Below are 21,925 nucleotides of genomic sequence, written 5' to 3'. Positions count from 1 at the left end.
TTTTTTGTTTGTATTTCAGGGAAAGGTTACAGGGTGTTCAGGGTCTCACTACTAGATCAGACTGGTAGTGATCTGCCTGTTCACAGACTCCCAAGAGCTGGGATGACAGGCACACGCCACCACGCCCAGTCTCAATTGCAGTCTCAGCATGCGCTGGGGGCAGGGCCGCCACAGCAGGCCTGGCAATTGAACCCCCAGTCCCTGTGCCGGCTTGTAGGTACTTTAATCTGCTGAGCTATTTGGCTTGCCCTGGCTTTTAATTTTTAGTTGCCCTTCAAGACTCTGATTAGGATTTTTCTAAGTGTATGTCAAAATATGCAACCACTACCTTACAAAGTGTTTATGAAACATCCGGAATGTGTAAGTTACCACTTTTCACCAAATCAGCAGTATCTTCAGCTATTTTTTGTATCTGTCTCTGCTCCTTCTGCCCCACTTCTCTGAACCCCCAGAATACACAGGCTGTACACTGTAGGTCCCACATTCCTAAGATGTTCACTTCGCACTGATCCCTCGGCACCTCAGAGTGCATCATCCCTTATAAATTAGCATCAAGAATGATTATTTCTTCTTCTAGCCCAAATCTACTACAGATCCTCTATAGAAGATTTAAAATTTTAGTTATTCTAATTTTAAACTGAAGAATTCCCATTTATCTTTTAGGTCTACCTTTTTATTGATTGTATGTGATATAAAACATTGCCATACCTTTCTATACTTCTTTATAAGCCTTTCCCTTTCATTCTTTGAATGTAATTTCATTTTACGGACAGAGTAGCTGTTATTCTCTCCATTTGGCTAGTGGGTGGCTGAGGGACGCCTTTCACAGCAGTTAAGAGACCTCCCCCAGGTCACACAGTCACTGGAAGCTGATGCCAGCAACAGCTGTCCCAACACTTCTGTCCCTGTTCCAAGCTGTTTGCACATACACATTCATCTAATCTCCACACTGCTACTAGACAGCTTCTTTTATTATGCCCATTTTACAGATGAGGCAACTGCTAATGTAAAGGTGACCTGTCTTGTAGGAGCTAAATAGCTCCCAGGTATTAGGTTCTCAGGTGTCACCCTGAACCGTGACTTAGCCAAGCTTTTTTCCTGGCCCACCATGAGGCAGGAAAAGATGTCAAGACACAGTAGGATGAATGGAGGGGAGATCATTCTTGGCAAAGGGAAGAGCATGTGGAACTTGCGAAGTGAGAGAAGACACCACAGAATGACCAACTGGGAATCACAACAAAAGCAGGCTCAAAGAGGTGGGCAGCAGGGTAACACAGCCACCAAGGCCATATCCAGTAGGTATCCCCTGCCCATAAAAAGGAGATGGCCTTAAACCCTTTGCCAAGGTCCTGCCACTTAGAAATAACTCACCGTGTCCCCTTTCTCTCCTTTGGGTCCAGGAGCGCCCACTGGCCCAGTGCTTCCCATGTCTCCCTGCAGGGTGAAAACCAGCAACACACATCAGGTTAGGTACTCCAACAGAATTTCTGCACTCACAGGCTGCCCACCACCAGCCTCGCCCCTAGAAGCAGCTGGTGTCATCTTTGCCAAGCACACAAGGAGGCCAAGTGGCCCACCCTGGGGGAGGAGGAGGGGCCAAGACATCCTTCACACTGCGTGCGTGTATGCACAGGTCTGCAGGTGCCACCAGACCCAGGGACTCAAAGGCCTTTGACGCCATCTTCTAGCCCCTGTGTCAACCTCAGTGCCTGGACATTAGCAGATGCTACCTAATGATAAAGGGTCAGGAGGGAGCTGAAGGAAAAAGTGACTGACAGGTGGAAAGACAGAGAAGGGAGGCAGGGAGCAAAGAGTGTGGCTGAGAGAATTCTACCTGGGGAGAGGGAAGGAAGGGGCAGCAGGGAAGCAAAAGGCCCGGCTGTCTCCACCACCACACTTAGTGCTTTCAAGTACCACACAAGCAAGGGCTGTTTAGTAATGCAGAACTCTCTCACTCGATGACCTCAATGATTGGTACCTTTCGGGTGTCAATTTTCTGCCATCAGATCAGTGATGGAAGAAGGCAGTAGCCCAGGGAATGAGGGAATAAAGGGCTGCTCTTGACCTGAGGATGAAGGCCCAAAAGCGAGTGCTGGCTCTAGACAGTTAGTCACTTCACACATTTTGTGTGGAACGATTTCACAGAATTTGAAGGAATTTTAAATGTCGAATCCTGGAAGTTTCTGGAACACATCAACGAGCAGGGGCCAATGCAGAATTAAGACTGTGGAAGGCTAAACTTGGAGCAAAGAAACTCCTGAGCAATCTTGCCCCTCTCCTGCCAGTATTTTAGACCGAGAAATGGCTCTGAGGAGTCTCAGAACCTCATGGCCCATGCTCTGACTCTGGTATCTCAATCAGCTCCCATGAAAATGCTGGCAGGAAAGCGCCCTAACCCACCCTTGTCCTGACAGCGAAAGCAAAGTGAGAGTGCTCAGGCTCCAGGGCCACCCTACATGCCAGTACTGACCTTTGGGCCAGGGAGTCCCACGGGGCCATCAAAGCCCTTTTCACCCTGCAGGAAGAGACACCAAAAGAAACAATAAATCTCTGCTTCAACTATTTCCTTCTCTCCTTCAGGAGCTGGTTATCCACCTTCACGCTCACAAGCCAGTCTTGGAGTGAGCCAATCGCTGAGCAGGGAGTTGGGGAGTCCAGTCTTGAAAGGCAAACCTGCACAGCAATGGTACATGCAGCCTCTAGAGACCCAGTCAGAGGACAAAGGATGGGCACAACCCATCCTGTGGGAGCAGAAGAACAGATGCCCTACATCCTCACTGGTGCCCGGCGGTGAGAAAGCCCAGCACAGAGGCAGACAGCAGGATCACATAGTGGCACCCGGGCGCTGGGCGCTGGGCACAGGGCTTGGAGGTAGAAAGGATAAATACCTGGGGGGGGTTAACCAGCTTTAGTCCCTCCACCCTGTGTGTGCCTACTGCAGTGTCAGTTGGCCTCTCACGGACATGAGTGGCCAGAACTTTTCCATATCAAATATACATAAAGAAATAAAAACAAAATGCTTTCCAGGAGCTATTGTTACCTGGATATTTCATCACTTTGATTAAAAGTAAAATTGTGTTGCCTGCTATTGGTTCCTGTGTCTGGTATGTGCTAGAATATAAGGCAAAAACACCATTGTCTGCAATTTTTAAATGTAAGCTATGTTCAGTTTTGAAAATGGGCAAAAGATTTCACTTCTGGTTTTCAAAGTGGGATTTGAAGTCATGCAGCCTGTGGATATTGGCATCCTGAAGATGAACGGGATTCCTATAATTTTATATGTGTAAGTATCGGGTATTCATGAAGAAAAGTGCCACCACACCCACTTACAGGCATGCACTTGCCACGAACGACTGCTCTACTCACAGCTACACATTTTACTGCTGCTGCAGGAAAACACACATTTAAAATCAATTTTAAGATGACACTGGCACCTTCAAATGGAGAGAAATCCTTCTGTGTGCATTCGACCCTCTGTAGTGGCCACCAGAGCACCTCGGACATCTGCGTCCATGCTCACCATGGTATTTGGTCAGGGCTTCAAGCACAGGGATTCAAAAGACATCACGTCGACTGCCTCCCATAAGGGAAATGTTTGCAAACTGAACAGAAGATTTAAACCTCTGGAGAAAAGTCTGCTGTGGCTAAAGATTTGGGGGAGAACATTGACCCCTGAGTGCTAGGCTTTTGCAGAAATGGAGGTGAAGAGGCTTTGAAGCCACCCCTTCAGGAGGTAATACTAACGCTTCCTCACCTGACCTTTACAGGGGCAGGCAGGAGCAGAGTGCTGAATGCCCTCCTGAGCTTGGGAAGCCCTGAGGCCGGCTTGGTGCTCCACTCCAGAGGGCAGGCCGGCCCCAGAGCACTCAGTTGCTTAGGCAGAGAGCAGACTCTGAGCGTCTGAGGATCACTTCCTAACTCCCTCCAAGCCCATCACAGACTGAGCCATGCTGCACAAGCTGGATGTCTACGGGCAGAAAAAGGGAACTGGCAGTGCCACCCAGAGAGAGCGGAGCTGAGACTACACGTGCTGGATGACGCACTCAAACAGCCAGACCTTGTTCCTCCCAGCGGATGTGTTGTTCCACCTCTTGTTCCCATCTGCCATTGGCCCATTCATCCTTCACCTTTTTACACCCTAACCCACATTTCCATGAAATCAGCCATTACCTACGCCTTTACTTATATGTAAAGATTCTGTCTTTGTCATCTAGAGTTAGAATTTTATGGAAACTAAAGCAAGGAGATATTTCGGTCCAGTGTAGTCATTTTTATGGTAGGCAGAAACTCAGAGTCAGGAACTAGTAGGTGCTGTATAAATATTCAATAGGTGGAGGGTGAAGGGTGGAAGGCAGCAAAGAAGAAGAGGACAGAGGCAAGAGCGGAGGAAGGAAAACATAGTAATCACAGGGATGATACTGTGCTCTGAAGGACTGTTTGCCTGGGCTTGGGAAAGAGCTCAGTAGCAAAGTAGCATAAGTGCCTGCCTGGCAAGTGCAAGGTCCTGAGTTCAATCCCCCGCACCAGAAAAAATGATTGCTTGGGTCTTTGAAGAACAGGCATCAGGCAGATGAAAGAGCTGAAGTGTAAGAAAAGATGATTTCTACAGAAAGTCATTATCCCTCCAAGGGCCTTGCTGGGCCTGGAGACCAACCAGGAAGGGGTACACAGGGCCTAACAGTAAGGCAGGATGAAGCAGCAGAGAGGTGTTCTTACACACCAAGATTGGGTGGAGGCTGGGACTTTGTGTGCCAGAGCGTAGGAAGATGGATAGGAAAAGTAAGCTGGGGCCTGCTTGCTGCAGGACGTCCCTCTTGAGGTCCCTGCTGGTGACCACACCCATGGCACAGGCTTGGCTCTGGGCAGAGCTGGCTCTAGGGCCACCTCGCCTATGTGTGCACTGACTGGTAATCCTTCCCACACCCTTCCCCTTCTCACTCACAGATTGAATCAAACATAAGGATTTTGGAGCCTGTGAGTTTAGATGGCCACTTCCATGATTTCGCTAGCATGTGGAAGTGATGCACAGTCTGTGTCTGACCTGCAAATGCCCAAGACTGGAGGAGGAGCTGGCTCTGAGCACAAATATGTACACACTCTAGCATCTTCCTCTGTCTGCTTCACCCCCAATCCAGCCACCAGAACAGGGCTCTGAACCTCACCTATGGCCTTAAAATATCCCAGCTTGGGACACAGCCAGGCTGGCTGTTTTAGCTTGGCCTCTGGTAAGCTAGGCCAGGATAGAACAACCATGCTTGCCTGATAGCTCTTTAGAGGGGCCTTGTCTCCCCAAGGTCTGGATCTCTAGGTAGAAGGAAGAGAAAAGAGGGAAAATGTGGAGAGTAGCACAGAAGAGGAAAGGAGGACAGGGGAGAGTCTGTTTGCCAGCACATCTTCCCTGTGGAAAGTGTTACAACACATGGAATTGTACTGTTCCAGTTCATCATCCATCATCCTACCTCTCAGTCTGTGTGCCTCTGGCTTTCGCAGCATGTCTGTCTTCCTCCTGCACAGGGGCACTGACCAGGAGGTGTGGAGGGAGACAGGTGTGGCTGCACGCTGGAGGTCAAGAGCTTGGGGACAGTGGTCCAAGAGAACTTTCCAGAACCCTTCCTCATACAATTCTACCTTTTCTCATCCTCATGCATATTGCTAAGTTCTTTCTGCTCAAATAGTGAAGAACTATTATACATAAACAACCACTGGTCTGCAGAAAAATCAAACAACAGATAGCCTCAGGCATGCAGTGGGATTTTTCATCCTGACTAATGGATGGTGGCAGTGGTACTCAAAGAAATGTGTTCATTTTTTTAAATTAGAAGCAAGTACACAGAGCATTGCTTGTAAGTAAATTTAGATTATGCAGTGTGGCTAATTGAGGCAACCCTGAGAAGGGAGGGGAGTTCCTTCCTGGAGGGCATCTCCAAGTCCTCTGTCATGGTCCTGCTCTGATTCTTATTTATAATCCAAGTCTAGCTTGATTTCATTGCATTGGAGTGCAGATAATAAGAAGTAGGAGCCAGAAAGACCTCACGACTATATCATTAACTTCGGGAAAAATGTTAATTAGCACCAAGCCTAAGCATCTTCCCTTCCCCTGGGCACAAGAATCAAGAAACAGGAAAATAGAAGAACAAGAACTCTGTGCTGTGAGCTGAAAGCCACCACGAGCCCAGGGCGTCCCGACGTGCAGACTGGGTGCATGATGGGCAACTCCCACCTCACACAGTACCTTTTCTCCAGGCGGGCAGGAGCAGTTGATGGTTTTCAAGTACCCAATCTGTTCACTGCCAGGAGTAGGTGGCTGCGGGGGCAGAGGTGGAGGTGCTGTCACCACGGTCACCCGGCACTGGAAGGAAAGGCCCGGAAGTCAGAATCTGGCTGCTCACCCATCGTGAGAGGCAAGATCTGGGAAGCTTCTGAGAAGCTGGGCAGGCAAGGCAGACTCCAGTCAAGGCAGCCCTCAGGGCACACTGGGTGCGTGGGTAGGACTACTGACTGGCGAGGCCCCGGGGCCAATGGGTCTGCCCCGCATGGCCTCATCCACTACACAGCCCAGCCCTTTATCCCCTTGAGCCTCACTGTTCAACTCTGTGGGATGGAAGCAAGGATGTTTTCTTTCCAAGGCCAGAAGGATTTAATAAAACAGCATGAGAAAGTCCCCAGCTTGAATCTCGCATCTGGTAAGCCCTCTCTTCGCTCTCTTCACATTCTCACACTGTCTACCACTATTCCCCACTTCCTTTTTCTCTCCACAACCAGGTTCATCTAACTCCAAATCCCAGCCCCCACTGTGTACCTATATTCCCTGAGTGCTGAGATGGGAACCATTAGGATGTGCTCCCTGTGTCCAGAGGCCTGGTCCAGCCAACTGTCACACAGACTTTAGCCCTCATGGCGGAGAAGTGGGCTCCCTGGTAACACCCATCTTGCAAGTGAGTGTTGGAACTACAGCTTGGTAGAGGGTAAGAGAGGAAGGGCCGAAATGGATGGAGGTGAGGCCCTGATGGAGGCAGACCAGCTCCTGCGTGCAGAGCGCAGCCGGCCCTGAGCTCCCTGTCCCGCAGCCAAGGCACTGGAGCCCCACCTCTTCTGAGCACCTGTGGCCTGCAGGCCCAGCCCCTCCTTAAGGACCTCCACCAGCCTGAGCCTTCTGTTCTCCTGAAAGCTGAGTCTTGTCATGTGACCCACAGCCTGCAGCTCACCTTGATTGAGGCCCAGAGACAGAAGCCTTCTACTAGGACCTGGCCTGACTCAGCTCCCCAAATCCATGCCAGTGGGGTCGAGCATGACAACCAGACCAAACCACCCTCCAGCAGCCAGTGCCCCCAAACTATGACTGCTTGTTCCAAAGCCAGGGACACTTCTGTTCTCCTTGCAAACCCTCCCAAACCTCTTTGTACAAGAATCCACTCACAGGGCCAGATGGGATGTCACAACAGGTCTCAAGTTCTGCATGCCTCGAGTCGCAGTAAATTACAATCCGCTGCAGGTCAAACTGGGAAGGAACATGGAGGGAGAGGATGAGCTTTAAGGACTTGGGGAAAGCCTCCAGGGTCTCAGACAGACCCTGCCCAGGACTCAGGCTCACTCACTTCCTGCCCAGAGCCTCTCCCAGCCTTGCTCCCTTTCAGGACTTCCAGGGTGCCAACCATGACCTACACAACCCTTCTCCCTGGTGCGGAGGAGGATCCAGTTTCGGGTGCATCCTCGGTGTCCTTCCTCTCTGCCTTAGCCACACCCAGGGGCCCATGCTTCTCTCACTCCACTTCTGGCTGCTGAGGAATCAGTGTATCAGTCAGCTTTTACACCCCTGAGACACAATACCTGACACCCACAACTTAAAGGAGGAGAGGTTGGGCTGTGGAGATAGCTCAGCAGTCTAAGTGCCTGCCTGGCAAGAGCAAGGACCTGAATTCAATCAGCCATACCACATGCTGTGCTGGCCCCAAAACCCCAGGCATGCCATGCCAGCCCTGAAAGGTAGTGCATGCCTGTAATCCCAGGGCTGGGGAGTCTGAGACAGGAGGATTCCTATGAATCTGAGCTGCAGGACTCAGTATAGTAGTCACAGCTGGCTCCCAAGGCCTGTGCATGTTAAGCCTGGCCTGTTCCCTGCCTCCTCTCCCCATACTTATGCTCCCACCACCTCGAGCTGCTGCCCACTACAAGCTGGTCTACTTCTCGGCTGCACGGGAAGGTCAAGCTCCTCCTCCAGGAAGTCATCCTGCATGCCCCTTCCTACCCTCCCCCTGCTCACCCAGGTTGGGTTCTTCTCCTCTGAGCTTCGTAACCCCTAGTGCTGCCGTGCATTGTGACACTTATGCAACTAGACTGGACAACCTCAGTGTGAGTCTCTTCCATAGCAGACCCAGGTCCCTTAAAGCCCAAGTCTTTCTCCCACTTGGCGCACCTTACTGAGCTTTTACTGGACCCTAGGCAGAAGAACAGGGCTCAAGACAGAAGCTGCAACTTGTGCGTGGGGCCAGCACTCTCCCAGCCAGGAGTGCGGGGGCTGGGGCTCACACAGAGCAGCGGGCACCAGCAGGTGATCAATTAACCAGCAGGTGAGCTGCTGGAAGGACCAGGTTGCCACTCACAGGACACAGGTTCTGGGAGCTACATTTCTTCTCCATCCCTGCCCACACCTGGATAATCGAGGTTACTGAAAACAGGTATATTTTGTAGTTGTGTGGCTGTTTGCACTTGATAGAACTCACCCAAGCTGTCCCTTGGCACTCACAGGGCCTTCGTTCCAGGATGACTCAAGATGTTAAAAGCCCCTTGTATCAAAGGACAAGCATTTGCATATCCGGGCTCTACTATCTCCGGTGCTAGAAGAGTTCCTGGCACACGGTTCGTGCTCAGCACACACATGCTGAGTGGCTAAAGAAATGGCTGATGGTTGAGTGAGTGTATGAATGAATGGTGGAGAATCTGGACTCCTCTATGAGCCAGCATCCACCATTCTCAGCCCCAGAGAATGGGGCTTGATATATGGCATATGCAGAGGTGGTGGGCAGGCAGCAGGGTCCCTTAGCTCCTCCACGCCAAGTCCCCAATACTCACATCGATGGGCACACTGTCGTAAAGGCGCTTTCCAATCACTGTCTTGCCCTGGATGTCTATGTTTTCTCTCTCCTCAATGGGCAGCGTCTGTACCAGTGCACAGTCAATGTACAGGGAGACGTTCTGGGCCTGGATGCTCAACGCCAGCTTGTGCCAGTCACGGTCAAAGAGGACACTGACACGGGGACCTCGGAACACCACCCTGACGGCATCCTTCATGGCACCCACAGCATTGTACTCCACCGCCTTATTTTCGCCGTCCAGTCGGATGGAGACCTGTATGCAGGGGACAGGACCAGGTATTCCCTGAGCGGACACAAGTAGGGACAGGAGGAGGAGACTTCAGAGTGAGCGAGCTGGTGAAGCTGGGTCAGATCTAGGCTGAGACTCTGCCAGGGGGCTACCTGCTATGTACTCGCAAGCCAGTAGCTTCATTCTCTAGGTTCTTGCACAGCATAATGGTCTCGTAGCCTCTTTGCAGGTTGCTTTAAGCCCTGTGCTAAGTGTAATCACTAAACTATGAATCCAAGGGTCAGTGGACTGGAAGGGCTATGCACGTAAGAGAGTTTTGTGAGACTGAAAGAGCGATTGGAATTATAGTGAGACCAGCTGGAAGTTTTAACTAGCTTCAGAGCCACTGAAGGCCCTTGGCTGGCTAAGCCAGACACATCTCCTGGCCAGGTACCAAATACCAGTCTGCAGCCCCATCTGTTAACTTGCAGTGACTTGCATCTTGGGGACAAAGCTAAGGCCTGAGCACAATGAGGTCCCTGGATAGCATGAGACACAGCTCTGCAAATGCCATGAAAGAGGAGAACCCAGACTATGGGGGTGGTATGGACTCACCCACAAGAATGTGGTGGCATGTGCCCAATCCCACCCCACCAGACCTGAGAAAGTGGGGAAGCAAGCCTACGTAACTGGAGACGGAGTTGGATGGAAGCAGAGTGAGCTGCCTGCTCTCTAGAAAAATGTCCTCTGCAGAAGAATCTCGACTCCCACACTCAGAAAATTGGGCCTCTCGTCAGGTCACAGTGAAATGCATGAGCTTCTCAGTGTAGCATCCCAGGGATGCTACAGAAATGTATGCGTGTGTTTGTGGGGGATGCTACAAAAGAGTGACTCCGCAGGATGAGCTGATGGGGACAGGCCAGCCAAGTACACAGTTACCTGTGAAACCTCAAGCAAAATGCTTAACCTCTCTAGGCTCAGTTTCCGCCTCTGTGAGCAGAAAAGAGCTCATCCCCTTCTGCAGGGGTTGATGAGGATGGAAAGAAGAAGGACTGGTGAGAGGAAGAGAGCACCCCCTCCACCACACATGGAGCACACGTAGGTTGCTGAGCAATGTGTGCTCACTCAGACCCCAAGGGAGGAGGCTTGCTGTCTGCAGGGAGCTTGCGGTCTCTAACTATGACACAGGTGAGATTCCTTGATGCATATGCAAGGTTTTATTTAAATCCCGCATGAACATTTAGACAGCCGTCCCCAGATCCAGCTCAATGACATCTGCATACAGTTAATTTTCAAGGAAAGGATGAAGGTATGGCTGCTCGATTACGGAGCACAGAAGGGTGTAGAATGGAAAGCAGTGCTGCTTTCAACTCAAACCAGCAGGCTGCAGCAGTGGCAGCGATGCTGGGATCTGACTTGCCTTACTGCACCATTATCCTTGTGGAATTTAAGAGCCAAAATGTACTGTAGGTAGCTGAAGACAGCATTTAGAGCCTACATGCGGAACCCCAGGAAGCCCTGCTTGGGTCATAAAAAGAAACCCACTCATGAGAAACTGCTTTGGTGTCAGACACTGTTCTGGTTGCTTTCCAGACATTGTTTCATCTCGTTCTTCTGCCAACCATGTGTCACAGGCATTCTCTGCTTGCCATTTTCCAGCCATGAAAGCAAAGGCACACAGAGCCCACACCACAAAAGCGGGAGGCTCACGACGTGCCAGTTCCAGAGCTACGTCATGAAGCTATGTGGGGCAGACTGCCGACAAGGCATGTGTCCCCGGACACCACAAATGCTGGCCACTTCCTATTTAGCCAGAGTCCCAGAGGATGGCCACTAGGTTTCCTTCCTTCTCTCAGAATGTCTGGCCCTGAGCTGACCTTGGAAGATGTTGGATCCGCTGGGCGCATCTCCTGTAAGGCCTGTACACCAGTGCCCTGGAGAAAATACTGTGGCTACTGCCATCCCCTGCAAGAAGCAAATGAGGCTCTGAGTCCATGGAGGCAACACAGCACCAGTACCTGGGGGATGCCATACTGGTCAATGACCTGCCAGATGTACCAATCTTCTTTCCTAGATGTTTTCCGAAACCGGAAGGTGGTGACAAAGGCATACTCATCAGGGAGACCTTGGGGAAACACATCTCTGCGGAGAAACAGAGTCAGGTCACACTGGGCTCTGTGAGGGAAGCAGGTAGTAGGGAAGGAAGCCCATGCACCCCACCAGTCACTGAGGCCTGCCAGTGCCCCCTCCCATGGATCTCCACAGTCCAACTTCTTGGCCTATACTGGCTGCCCTGTCCTGAGGCCAGGGTCTTGGACAGACCCACTGCAGACATTGTCACGGTCCTTCTCTGGCCACCTGCCTCATGCTAGAGGCAGGTAGAGAAAGTGCCTCATGCTAGAGGCACTTTCAATCCACCTGAAGTGTCCATTTGTTTCTGGCTCTGTGTCATCACTCTCCAAAAGTCATTACTAAGTGCTAAGAGCCACTGTCCCAGAATGCCTTCAGCAGAGACTCCAAGACTTCCTTTTATGCTCTAAACTTTCTCAGTGAACTGCTTTATCCTTCACTGCTTTCCTTCCTGTCTCAGGTACCAAGAAGCTATGGCCTCAGCATGTGTATCCCGCAAAGCTCACATACTGAAATCCTAACCACAGGCAATGGTGTCAGGAGGTAGCATCTTTGGTAGACAGTCAGGTCATGAAGATGGAATCCATGGTGGTTTGGGTGCCCTGAGGATGAAGACTCCATAAAGTTCCTTCAGCCCTGTTCCCACATGAAGCTACTATAGGAAGACAGTCATCTATGAATTTCTATCTTCCACTTCCCAGATCCACATCCCTGAGGAACAAATGACTGTTGTTCGTGAGCTACCCAGACTCTGTCACAATAGCTGGAATGGATCAGAGCACAGGACATGCTCTTCGGTCCACCAGGCCTAGTCCAGCAGGTCGGCATGCCCAGACCCTCTCTTGGGGCATCTGTGCTGCTTACTGTTTTACCTCAGCTAGTATTAGAACTGTTCTTTCTCTTTCAAACTCAATCTTGAAAACCTGTCCTTTTCCTACTATGGAGAACCAAGTCCTCCCCCACGATCCAAGTCCCAGCCCTCTGTGCTGCCCCAGGGTATACACAGGCCAGCTGTCCTTCTCCACTCACATCTTGGACAGAGTCCTTGAGCTCCTGCCCGCCTCTCAGATCTGAATTCAGAACCTGCCTCAGTGCCCCAGTAAGGCCTCCCCTAGACACTGCACGCCCAATGGGTGTCAGAGCCATCTTATTCCCCAGTGGGTGTCAGAGCCATCTCATTCCCCAGCCCTTGCAAACGGGCTGCTGCAAAAGTCACCCACATACATTCTCAATTCCCCACCACTGCCCCATTTGCTTAACTCACAGCCACCCAGCCTCTGCCACACCATCGTCCCCGCATTTCCTTGTGAGGTCCCCTGGGAGCCAACACTGACAATCCCTGTCCTCCAGCACCCACCACAGTGCTCAGAGCACAGCAAACCCCATAAATGCTGCGCATAACTGACTCCATCGCGACTGCACAGAGAAATCTTTGTTTCCCCAGCCCCAGTGAGGGTCTGGTTAATTTTCCTAGAAGCCACACCCAAGGCAACACTTACCTGGGAGCAGCTGGTACAACTTTGCTCAGTCACTCTCGACACCCCTGGTCCCCTCTCACCTCAGGTGTGATAACAAAAATGCTGCTAGAAACTGCCTAAGTTTATAGGGACCATAGGCTATATTTCCTCTGGCTGAGATGACAGACCTAACCGAAATCCATCCACATACATTTTAGCTCATTTTTCCGTAGTGTTTCCTAGGTGAAGGACATTGCTTACACATATGATCTCATTGGATATAAAATTATAAGATTTACTTTTAAAAGAAGTACTTATTGAAGCTTAATTCATACTAGACACCACATTTGCATGCAAGTCTCATTTCTTCCTCACAAGAACTTGTGAAGAAGGTATTCTGTTCCTTCCACTACAGGTGAGGGCACCCAGGGGATGCTGGGCAGACTCTGGGAATTGGCAGAGAGTCAAACCCAGAGGGCCGGGACCCTCAGCTCTTTGCGTAGCCATCTGCTGACAGGACCTTCACCCATTCTGCAGAATTAGTTTGTGGTGAAGCTGGATACTGCATGGGGGCAAAGGGGTGTCTCCGGGGACAAACAAGGCTTGGATTTCTCCCTCGAAGGAGGTGGACTCTATCTGGCCAGACAGCCAGGAAGAGAAGTGGGCAGGCATCGGGCTTCCTGGTTCTTAGACTGCACGTCCTGTGGGATGCTGCTTCTAACTACTGAAGAGCAGTCCTCTGTGAGTCTCAGCTCACAGACCCAGACAGCAGTGGCCCTTGCGTCGCACTGGGAACTGGAGCTTCACCCAGGGTCACATCCAAGCAGAGCAGTCAGGGACTCCACACACAACACTTGGGCTTCCTTCAGAATCCAGAGCCACCCTGCTTACTACCCACATGAGAAGACAGCCCAGTCTCCATCTACGACGGGGCTCGGTAGCCACAGAGAGATATTCCATGCCATCTTTTTCTTTATTTCCTGAGTGAATGTAGCTGTATTCCTATTTTCTTTCTGAACATACTTTCTTTTTATACTTTTGAGATACATCAACAGACACACATCTTTATACCTTACAATATATGTAACGTGCGTATACCTAAAAAATGTCACATCCAATGTGCAATATAACAACCATTGCTGAATTCCTATTATTTTGTTCAGTGAAACTCTCTATCATTTCTAATTTTTTACTGCTTTATTGTCCTTAAAAATACTAAAAAATTTAAAAGAAAATGTTATGTTAATCCAAGAGATTTAAAAAAAGATCACCAATAGAGAATATCTAGGTAAAGAAAATGACTATTCCAACTCTTTCCCAAAAGAATGCAGCAGATTATAAGATTATCAGAGCAAAGAACACAGGGCTTGGATTTAGAAGAACTGAGTCTGAGGTCAACCTCCACTTCCAACAAATGGGGAGATTTTGAAAAACTGTTGTACTAGGTCAATGAGAATAGTGCCTGCTCTGTTCAAATCATGATACTGTAGTGAGAAATAACTTAGGTGACGTATAGAAATTGCCTTTTACATGTTAAGCAATTAAGAAAAAAGTCAATATTCAAAAGGACACTCCTTTTCCATTATGAATAAAATTCACCTGCAAATTAAATTAAGCAGATGTATCTGTGTATAAGTTTCTATGCATTAGCAAAGGGAAACTGTTCTTTCTTGAAATGTTAGTGTTTCATCTGTTTGATTTCTACCTGGAGTTTTGCCATTAAAACAAACATGAAACCATATGGCAATCCTTCCTATGGACAACTGTCAGCATCTCACGAGGCCAAATTCATCACCAGAACTGGGTCCAACCCTCCACTTCACAGAGCAGTGCCTACAGCAATTCTGCCTCTGATCCAGGTGTCTCGAGGGAAAGAGGGGTCGCTAACCAATAGAAGGGACCCTAGGTGAGGCTCTGCCCCTTGTCCAGACAACTGCTTTCTCCCTGCTTCACTCTGTTCTTTCTGCATTGCATTTTCCTTTAAGATGAAATCAGCGAGGATCTTTGTGTGTTTGTCTAAAGATAAGCAGTATGGCTGGTGAATTAAAAAGGGGAGAGAAGCGAGATTAGAGGCTGGACTCTGCTCATCCTTGAGTACCCCAGGGGACAGGCGACAAATAACAGCTTCTGAGCATGGGCAAGAATCCAAAGTCTGCAAACTGGTATCCAATGCCCACCTCGGGCAGATGGAGTCTGGCACAGGGCTGCCATTCTCTGTCGTCTCACTGACTCATTCACTCAGCCAAGGTCAGTGAGTTCCCCACTGGGCCCAGAACCCAGCTCCCTCAGGAGTTCCTGGACTCTGTCCCGAAGGACTCATTGCACAGGTGCTCAGTGCTGTGTGCACAAAGACAGGATGTAACAGCAGTGCACACAGAGGAGGCCTGGCTTGGACTCGGAGTCCAGGGAGAGTATCGGGGATACATGATGATGGAACTGCATTCTGCAGCAGGAGCACAGGTGTCCCCAGTAGAGGGAATGGCTGGGACACAGAAGGCTGTGAGGATCTAGGATCACAGAGGAGGTGGCTGCAGGAGGCCTGGGGATGCTCCAGGAGACCACACAGCCTAGTGGCCAGATCCTAACTGTCCCTTTTAATCCCACCCCCATTGGAAAACACCTGGAAGCAACTCAAGAATGGGGAGATGGAGCAGCAGCAGCATGCCACAGTGCCAGTTTTGTTTTCGGCTGAACTGTGAGAAAGAAATCAGAGCACTTGTTTAGCTCATTACCCCTTGACTGGAGACACAGTCGGGTAACAGACACTGGAAAACCTTTGTTGCAGATCCTCTTAGCTAAGGTGCAAGGCAGGACACCCAGCTCAGATGGAAAACAGGAGGCAACTAAGCTGTAGATAACAGGTTCACATCAGCCCCCAATCAGCTCCAAGATAGTCTTCTCTGGCCCAAACCCTACTTGATTCTAGGAGGTTCTGTGGCCAATCTCTAATAGGTGCATGTGTCTGCAACCATAAATGGTCGGTGTACAGTGGACTCTAGAAAAGCACATGTCTAAAGGAATGACTGATGCTAAACATGTACGGAAAGGTGAGGGTAGAAGGGCCAAAGAATCACTGCAGTCAGTGATAATAAACTGTATAGAAACAGAATGGATCCCCAGTCACTGGCCCAGTTGCTTTCCTTGCCTGTGACCTCCCCAGGTCCTGCTCAGTGGGGTGCGCCCCAGCTCAGCGCCTGACAGCCCCTGCCTGCCCCGTCCCAAGGCATTCAGAGAGGACCCGGAACAGAAGCAACCACTCACTCAGTCCTCTGCACCACAGGAAAGGAGCCCATCCGCACATAGGAGCTCTGGGCTCCATTCTCTCTCTTCCCCAGGATTTCCTTTACACTGAACAGGTCCATCAGGTCAAAACCTGTGCAAAGAGAAGAAGGGGGTATGACTTGGGTAGAGGAGACGTATGTAAGTGAGACGAAGGAGCAGCAAATTCCTTCTGTGAAAGTAGCTTCCTCTCCCTGTCCCAGGGGATGATGGGATTGATGGAGCAGTTCAATTATTCGCAATGGGAAGGAAGAATACAGTGAAGGTTTAAATATTTAAAAATTATTATGGTACAAGACATATTGCCACAAATCCCTCTTAAACTCTTTCAGATGCAGTTATTCCCTCATTCCCACCATTTTCTGATGCAATTCTAGAAGTCCTTGTTTGTGAGTGATTTTACTAGAAAGGTTGCAGGGACCTAGAACTCTTGAACCAGCTCAAATGCTTAGTTTTCATGGTCATTCTGACCACAGGTGAGAACCAAAGGTTACAGTGCCAGGTCTGCTGAAGTGGATAAGGACTCACATTAAGAGTTTTTCTTTTTTTAATTTTTTTCTTTATTTTTAAAAAACAGTACAAATTAGAATTAAAACAAAAAATTACAAGTGATACAGAATTTACCTTAAAGTAATATGAATTTCACAGTATTTGTTGTAGTACCTAGTGTTGCCTTCCAACCAGTTTTTCATATTACCAGATACTTGCATGTAAAGTTGGAATAAGAAAAAAGAAAGAAATGTATAAGAAATTAAGAAGAGAACAATTGAAAAAAGTTGACAAAATGAATTAATGCATTAACTGCTCCTTTCCACAGACTAGCAGAAATGCACAGCACAGTTGTCCAAACCACCTGCTTAGATACACAGATAAATCTCTCCCACTCCCTCTCCTGTCCTTCTCCTCAACTCAGCAACTCTTTCCTTCTGAATAAGTTCATTCTCTTTCCCCAGTGTCTACTGTACCCTTCAGACTCCATTTTTCCTTTCAGGTTCTCACACTATGGAGCAGTATGATGTTTGCACATGCGGGTCTGATTTATTCCACTTAAGAGTATGTTCTCTAGTTGCATTCATTTACCAACCAAGGACTCAAATTTATCCTGTTTTATGACTGAATAATACTCCAGTGTGTAAAAATACCACATCTTCCTTATCCATTCTTTAGTTGATGGGCATCTGGGTTGCCTGCGGGTCACCTTAAAGTTTTTATGAGCCTGCTTTCTGTTGGACGGAGCTCGGCCTCAGCATTCACCATACTTGTAGCCTTTCCTCATAAAGGCACTCCTGGAAGAGGACCTGCGAAACTGCTTCAGAGTGGCAAGCAGAACACAGTAAGTATGGTCAAGGGAGTGTTTTGAGAGATTAATGGCAGTAGGTTATTACTGTGAGTTTTTAGATTTAGATACACATTGTGATCAGCTGTTATAAATCCAGGGGAAAAATAAGCAAATGGCATGAAGCACACAGTATTAACTCCTTTTCCAGGAAAGAGGATAACCGAGAACACCATGGATCACAGTCCAGCATAAGACACAGGGCAGGTGTCCCCGCTGTCCACTGCACAGCGGTCTGGGTGTCCCTGAAGCTCAAATGGCGCCCCAGCTCTTCAGTAAAACTCAAGTTAGGGCTTTCCTTCCTGCATCCTCAGCTTTGTCTTTCATCTGGGTCTCATCTGGATTCTAGTACAGCAGCTACAATGCTGAAGTTGCCCAAATTGAAAGAAGGACACATGAGAAAAAGGAAGCTGTCTCCATGGCACAGCAGTCATGAAGCACTTCTATTTTGTTCTGCTTTTCCTTAAGAGAGGACCTGAGAGCCATTGTGAATGAAAAACTGTCATGGGCTTTGGACCTACACACGTGGTAAGGTCAAGGAATGGGCTTAAATCTGCTTAGTCATGAATGTCTGCCAAAGTGCTTGTTTGTAGAAAGAAAGTAAAAATGCCTAAAAAACAGGGTTGCCAACATTATATGGGACACTGAATATGCACCACACAGCAGGCGGCAGAAAACACAGAAAGCCAGTCTATTCTGGGGAACTATTCCCCACCAGTAACAGCACCCCTGTGGCCCATCCTGGATGCCTTGACAAAGTTGCACAGGCTGAGCTAGTCCAGAGAGCGGATGGGTACTGCAGACCAGATCCTTAGAGAACCCTGGGGACAATCCCTGATCTGGACGCTGACAGTGTGATACAGTACTGACTTGTGACCCTGTGACTGTGAAACTTGGGACCCTGGGAAAGTGTCCAGCACTGTGCAGGGAAGCCAGGTGAGGGTTGGTGTGCTAGTACCTGACCCATAGACTTAGGAAAAGTGCCTCTCTGTCTCTAGCACTCTCACCTACTCTCATGAAGGATAAGAACAGAACTAGTAGGGTTCACATCATAATGATCAAAGCCTCTTCTGCTAAATTCTGTTCAAAGAGATCATTTATCCAATCAACACCTACTTTTGAGACACTGCTCCATGCCAAATCCCAAGTAAGAATGGTCAGAAAAGGAGGTGGTTGGCACAAAATAGAGCAATGTGCTTTTGCTCTGTGACCTTACACAGGTTGCCCGCCATCTCTGTGCCCTTGATTGTTTTAGAAGGTGCCTCATAGAAGTGCTGTAAAAATTAAACACTATGATGAAAAACTCTTCATATAGTCCCTGACACAGGATGTGCAATTGCAGCACAGTGATACCTCAGCCCACTAACAACTTTTTCCACAGTTCTGGTTTTGTATATGCTTGCAATTTCATTGTAACCAGAAGGATGGGAAGAATTAGGCCTGTGAGCTGAGTTACAACTGTATGCAGTGAATGTTTAAGGAAAAACCATCTATTACAGCAGAAGACTCATTGCCGCTATTCCCTTCAAAATATAGAGCCTTGCTTGCACATGCATATCCCGTCTTTCACGCCCATTCTGAAGCCGCTTCACAAGTCCTTTTTGCTAGTGTCTTCATGCGGCGTGGTCACAACTGCAGTAAAGGCCACTGCTGAGACATTGAGAAGAAAAGAAACCTGCTAACCATAGGTTATGGCCTCATGAACCAAACAGTACTCACACTATCTGGTGCTATGTGATTTCAACTCTGCTACAAAGTCAGAATGACCGCAAAAGCTGAGTGTTTTGAATGCATTTGGGACAGGAGCAAGCCACAGCTGTACGACTAAATACATTCCAGAAAGGGGACTTCCAGAACTGCTTCAGCAAGTGGCAAGAATGGTGGGATACCTTCGTCTGAAGTAAAGGGGAGTGCGTTGGCAATGTGTCATCTACTGTGATATTATTTTTAAATGTACACATTCGCTGTATTTTTTTGTCAGACCTTATCTAATAAACAACCACTAGTGTGTGCATAGACCATTTGCTCATTTCTTTCTGTTTTTAATGTATTTAGTACAAGGTCTACAGGGTCTCACTACACAGATCAGACTTGTAGTGATCCTCCTGCTTTCAGCCTCCCAAGCACTGGGATTGCAGACATGCACAACCATGCCCAGTCTCAAGTCTCAGCGTGCCCCAGGGGCTGGGCCGGCACAGCATACTGGGTATCAAACCCCTGTCTCTGTGCGCATTTCAAAGATCCCAACAGCCCACGCCACTACACTGTGTCCAGAGATGTGCTGCATTCTTTCCACGTGTGGGGCTGCACTACTGGGTGTTGCCCACTGAGTATCTGGGGAGGCAGCAGGGAGACAGAGGGGGACTCGGGGAAGTGTAGCTCAGCAGAAGGACTCAGAAGTAGGGCAGTTGCTATGCAGGTGCATGATTCCTCTCTGGACCTGCAGGATGGCCAACAGCACTGAGTCTGACTGAGCAGAGCTGGGACAGTGAATGGGGCCCCTCTAGGAAGACCACTCCCTGCTCCCGCATTGTCTCCTCTGCACTTTCACACTTCAGACCTTAAGTCCCTCGGGCAGTGGAGCATGCAGAGTCCAGGGACACCTGCTCCCACATGCCCCCACCTGCTAGCCGTCAGGAATGCTAATCAATCTCACTGAGCCTCATTTCTCCATGTGCCCAATGGAACACTGAGTTGGTCCTCTGGGCACCCCTGGGAGTCCCCTGCCTGGCACCACCCTCCTACTCTAAGAATGGAAAATGGCACCTTACAGGATGGCTTGGCGCTTCATCTTTTCTTCTCTGGTGCTGGGGATTGACTGCTAGGCCTCACTCATGCTAAACAGCTCTGAGGCCTCTCCAGCCAGAGCGCTGCCTGGAGCCCAGCGAGGGCTCACTAACAGCGGGATGTTCCCTAACCGCTGATCCCAAGCGAGGGGGAGAGCACTCCCCTGTCCCGTAAGGAGCTCTGAGTGAACATTCACAAACACTCTGCATCTTCTGACAGGGCAGAGGGCAGCTCTTCCTGCCTGTGCCAAAGACTCAGGCTATAGGTTAGTGGGAAATGTGCATCAGATACCTCCAGTCACATTCAGCAGAGACCAGCACCCTGGGTACCCACAGACTCGGAGCTGGGTGGCTTTGAGGACATTATCTGATTTTGTAGAGCCCAATTTCTTCACTGGAAAGCTAGAGGGTGGGAGCACGAAGCTTGGTTTCCTCTGAAGAGAGGCTCAGAGGGCCTTCATCAGGTGCCCTGCTCTCCAGGGAGCTGGGAGACCCAGGTCTCGTCCTAAATGAGGTGGACTCATGCTGCAGAGGCCTGTGAGTCCGGAATCTGGCTCAGAGTCCTGAAGCCAGCCTGTTGCTCACACGCTGTCACCACAAAGGGCGGCCTGCATCTATAGTGACATGTACTTGAAAAGCATGTGTGTTCTGGGTTATGGTTCTGCTTGTATCAGTTCCAATGACTAAAAAGCAAAAACCTGAACATTATGAAATTTTACATAGCAAATAATTAACAAGGGCAGCAAGGGTACTGAGGAAAAAGATGAATCTCGAGGAATAAATCAGGGTCAGCAAAGGAAAAACATTCCTGAGATGGGGGGGGGGCGCAAGGTGCTGGGGGACAAAGCAGCAATTGGTTTTTTGTTTGTTTGTTTGTTTGTTTGTGGAATCAGGGATTGAACTCAGGCCCTTGTGCTTTCCAAGGAAGCACTTATTCCACTGAGCCATCTCCCCAGTCCCAAAGCAGCAATTGTTCCACTCAAAAATCGTCAAGGGCACTCGGTGCAGCCCCAGAATCCACTGAGCCATGTGCAGACGCTGGCAGAGCCCCGGATGTACCAGCTTCTGTGATGCCCTGGTGCCCTGGATGGAGCCCTCGGATGGAAGGGGCCAGAGGGTGCTCATCTCCTTATCCTTCACAGCCCGGCACACACTGATATCCCTGCCTTTGGCTGTGTGCATGCCCAGCAGTGAGAATACTGGCTCAAGTATGAGTTCTGCCACTGGCATTCTGAGGAGCGTGCAAACCGCTCTCCACAACAGCTTTCCTGGCTCCCATCCCTGCCCCTGGGGAAGGCGCGTCCCCATCTCAGCATCCTCAGCACACTGCTGTGCCTCTTAGCGATGTGTCAGAGTATTGGCACTGCTGTCCACTGGTCCCTGGAGATACATAAAAAGCACTTATTTTAGTTGGTAAGAAGTAGAAGTTGCAAGGAACTGACACAGACTTGCACGCAGAGCACAGGCAAAGCAGGAGTGCTACCAGGCCACACTGTCCATGTCAAAATGCATCGAGTACCAAATTTCATAAGGTTCGAAGCAATGGAGCCCCAAGGAGGAGCCCCAAGGGGGAGCACTAAGGGGGAGCCCCAAGGGGGAGCACCAAGGAGGAGCACCAAGGATCAGTACCAATAGAG

General features: G+C 49.4%; 1 protein-coding gene across 2 annotated transcripts in view; it reads right to left on the bottom strand.

Moving 5' to 3' along the window:
* Col22a1 (collagen type XXII alpha 1 chain) overlaps window positions 1-21,925 on the bottom strand; it is a 239,348-nt gene that overhangs the window by 181,041 nt on the left and 36,382 nt on the right. For both annotated transcript variants that reach the window (XM_004638934.3, XM_023723988.1), the window contains exons 4-10: window positions 16,149-16,260; window positions 11,319-11,442; window positions 9,070-9,345; window positions 7,418-7,498; window positions 6,233-6,349; window positions 2,471-2,515; window positions 1,372-1,434 (exon numbers count right to left, since the gene is read on the bottom strand). In XM_004638934.3, coding sequence (XP_004638991.1) covers window positions 1,372-1,434; window positions 2,471-2,515; window positions 6,233-6,349; window positions 7,418-7,498; window positions 9,070-9,345; window positions 11,319-11,442; window positions 16,149-16,260 — 818 coding nt within the window. The remainder of the gene's footprint in view (window positions 1-1,371; window positions 1,435-2,470; window positions 2,516-6,232; window positions 6,350-7,417; window positions 7,499-9,069; window positions 9,346-11,318; window positions 11,443-16,148; window positions 16,261-21,925) is intronic.

The sequence above is a fragment of the Octodon degus genome, unplaced genomic scaffold, assembly GCF_000260255.1.
Source record: "Octodon degus isolate 3935 unplaced genomic scaffold, OctDeg1.0 scaffold00104, whole genome shotgun sequence".
Classification (NCBI taxonomy): domain Eukaryota; kingdom Metazoa; phylum Chordata; class Mammalia; order Rodentia; family Octodontidae; genus Octodon; species Octodon degus.
This window is presented reverse-complemented; position numbering and strand designations above follow the sequence as displayed.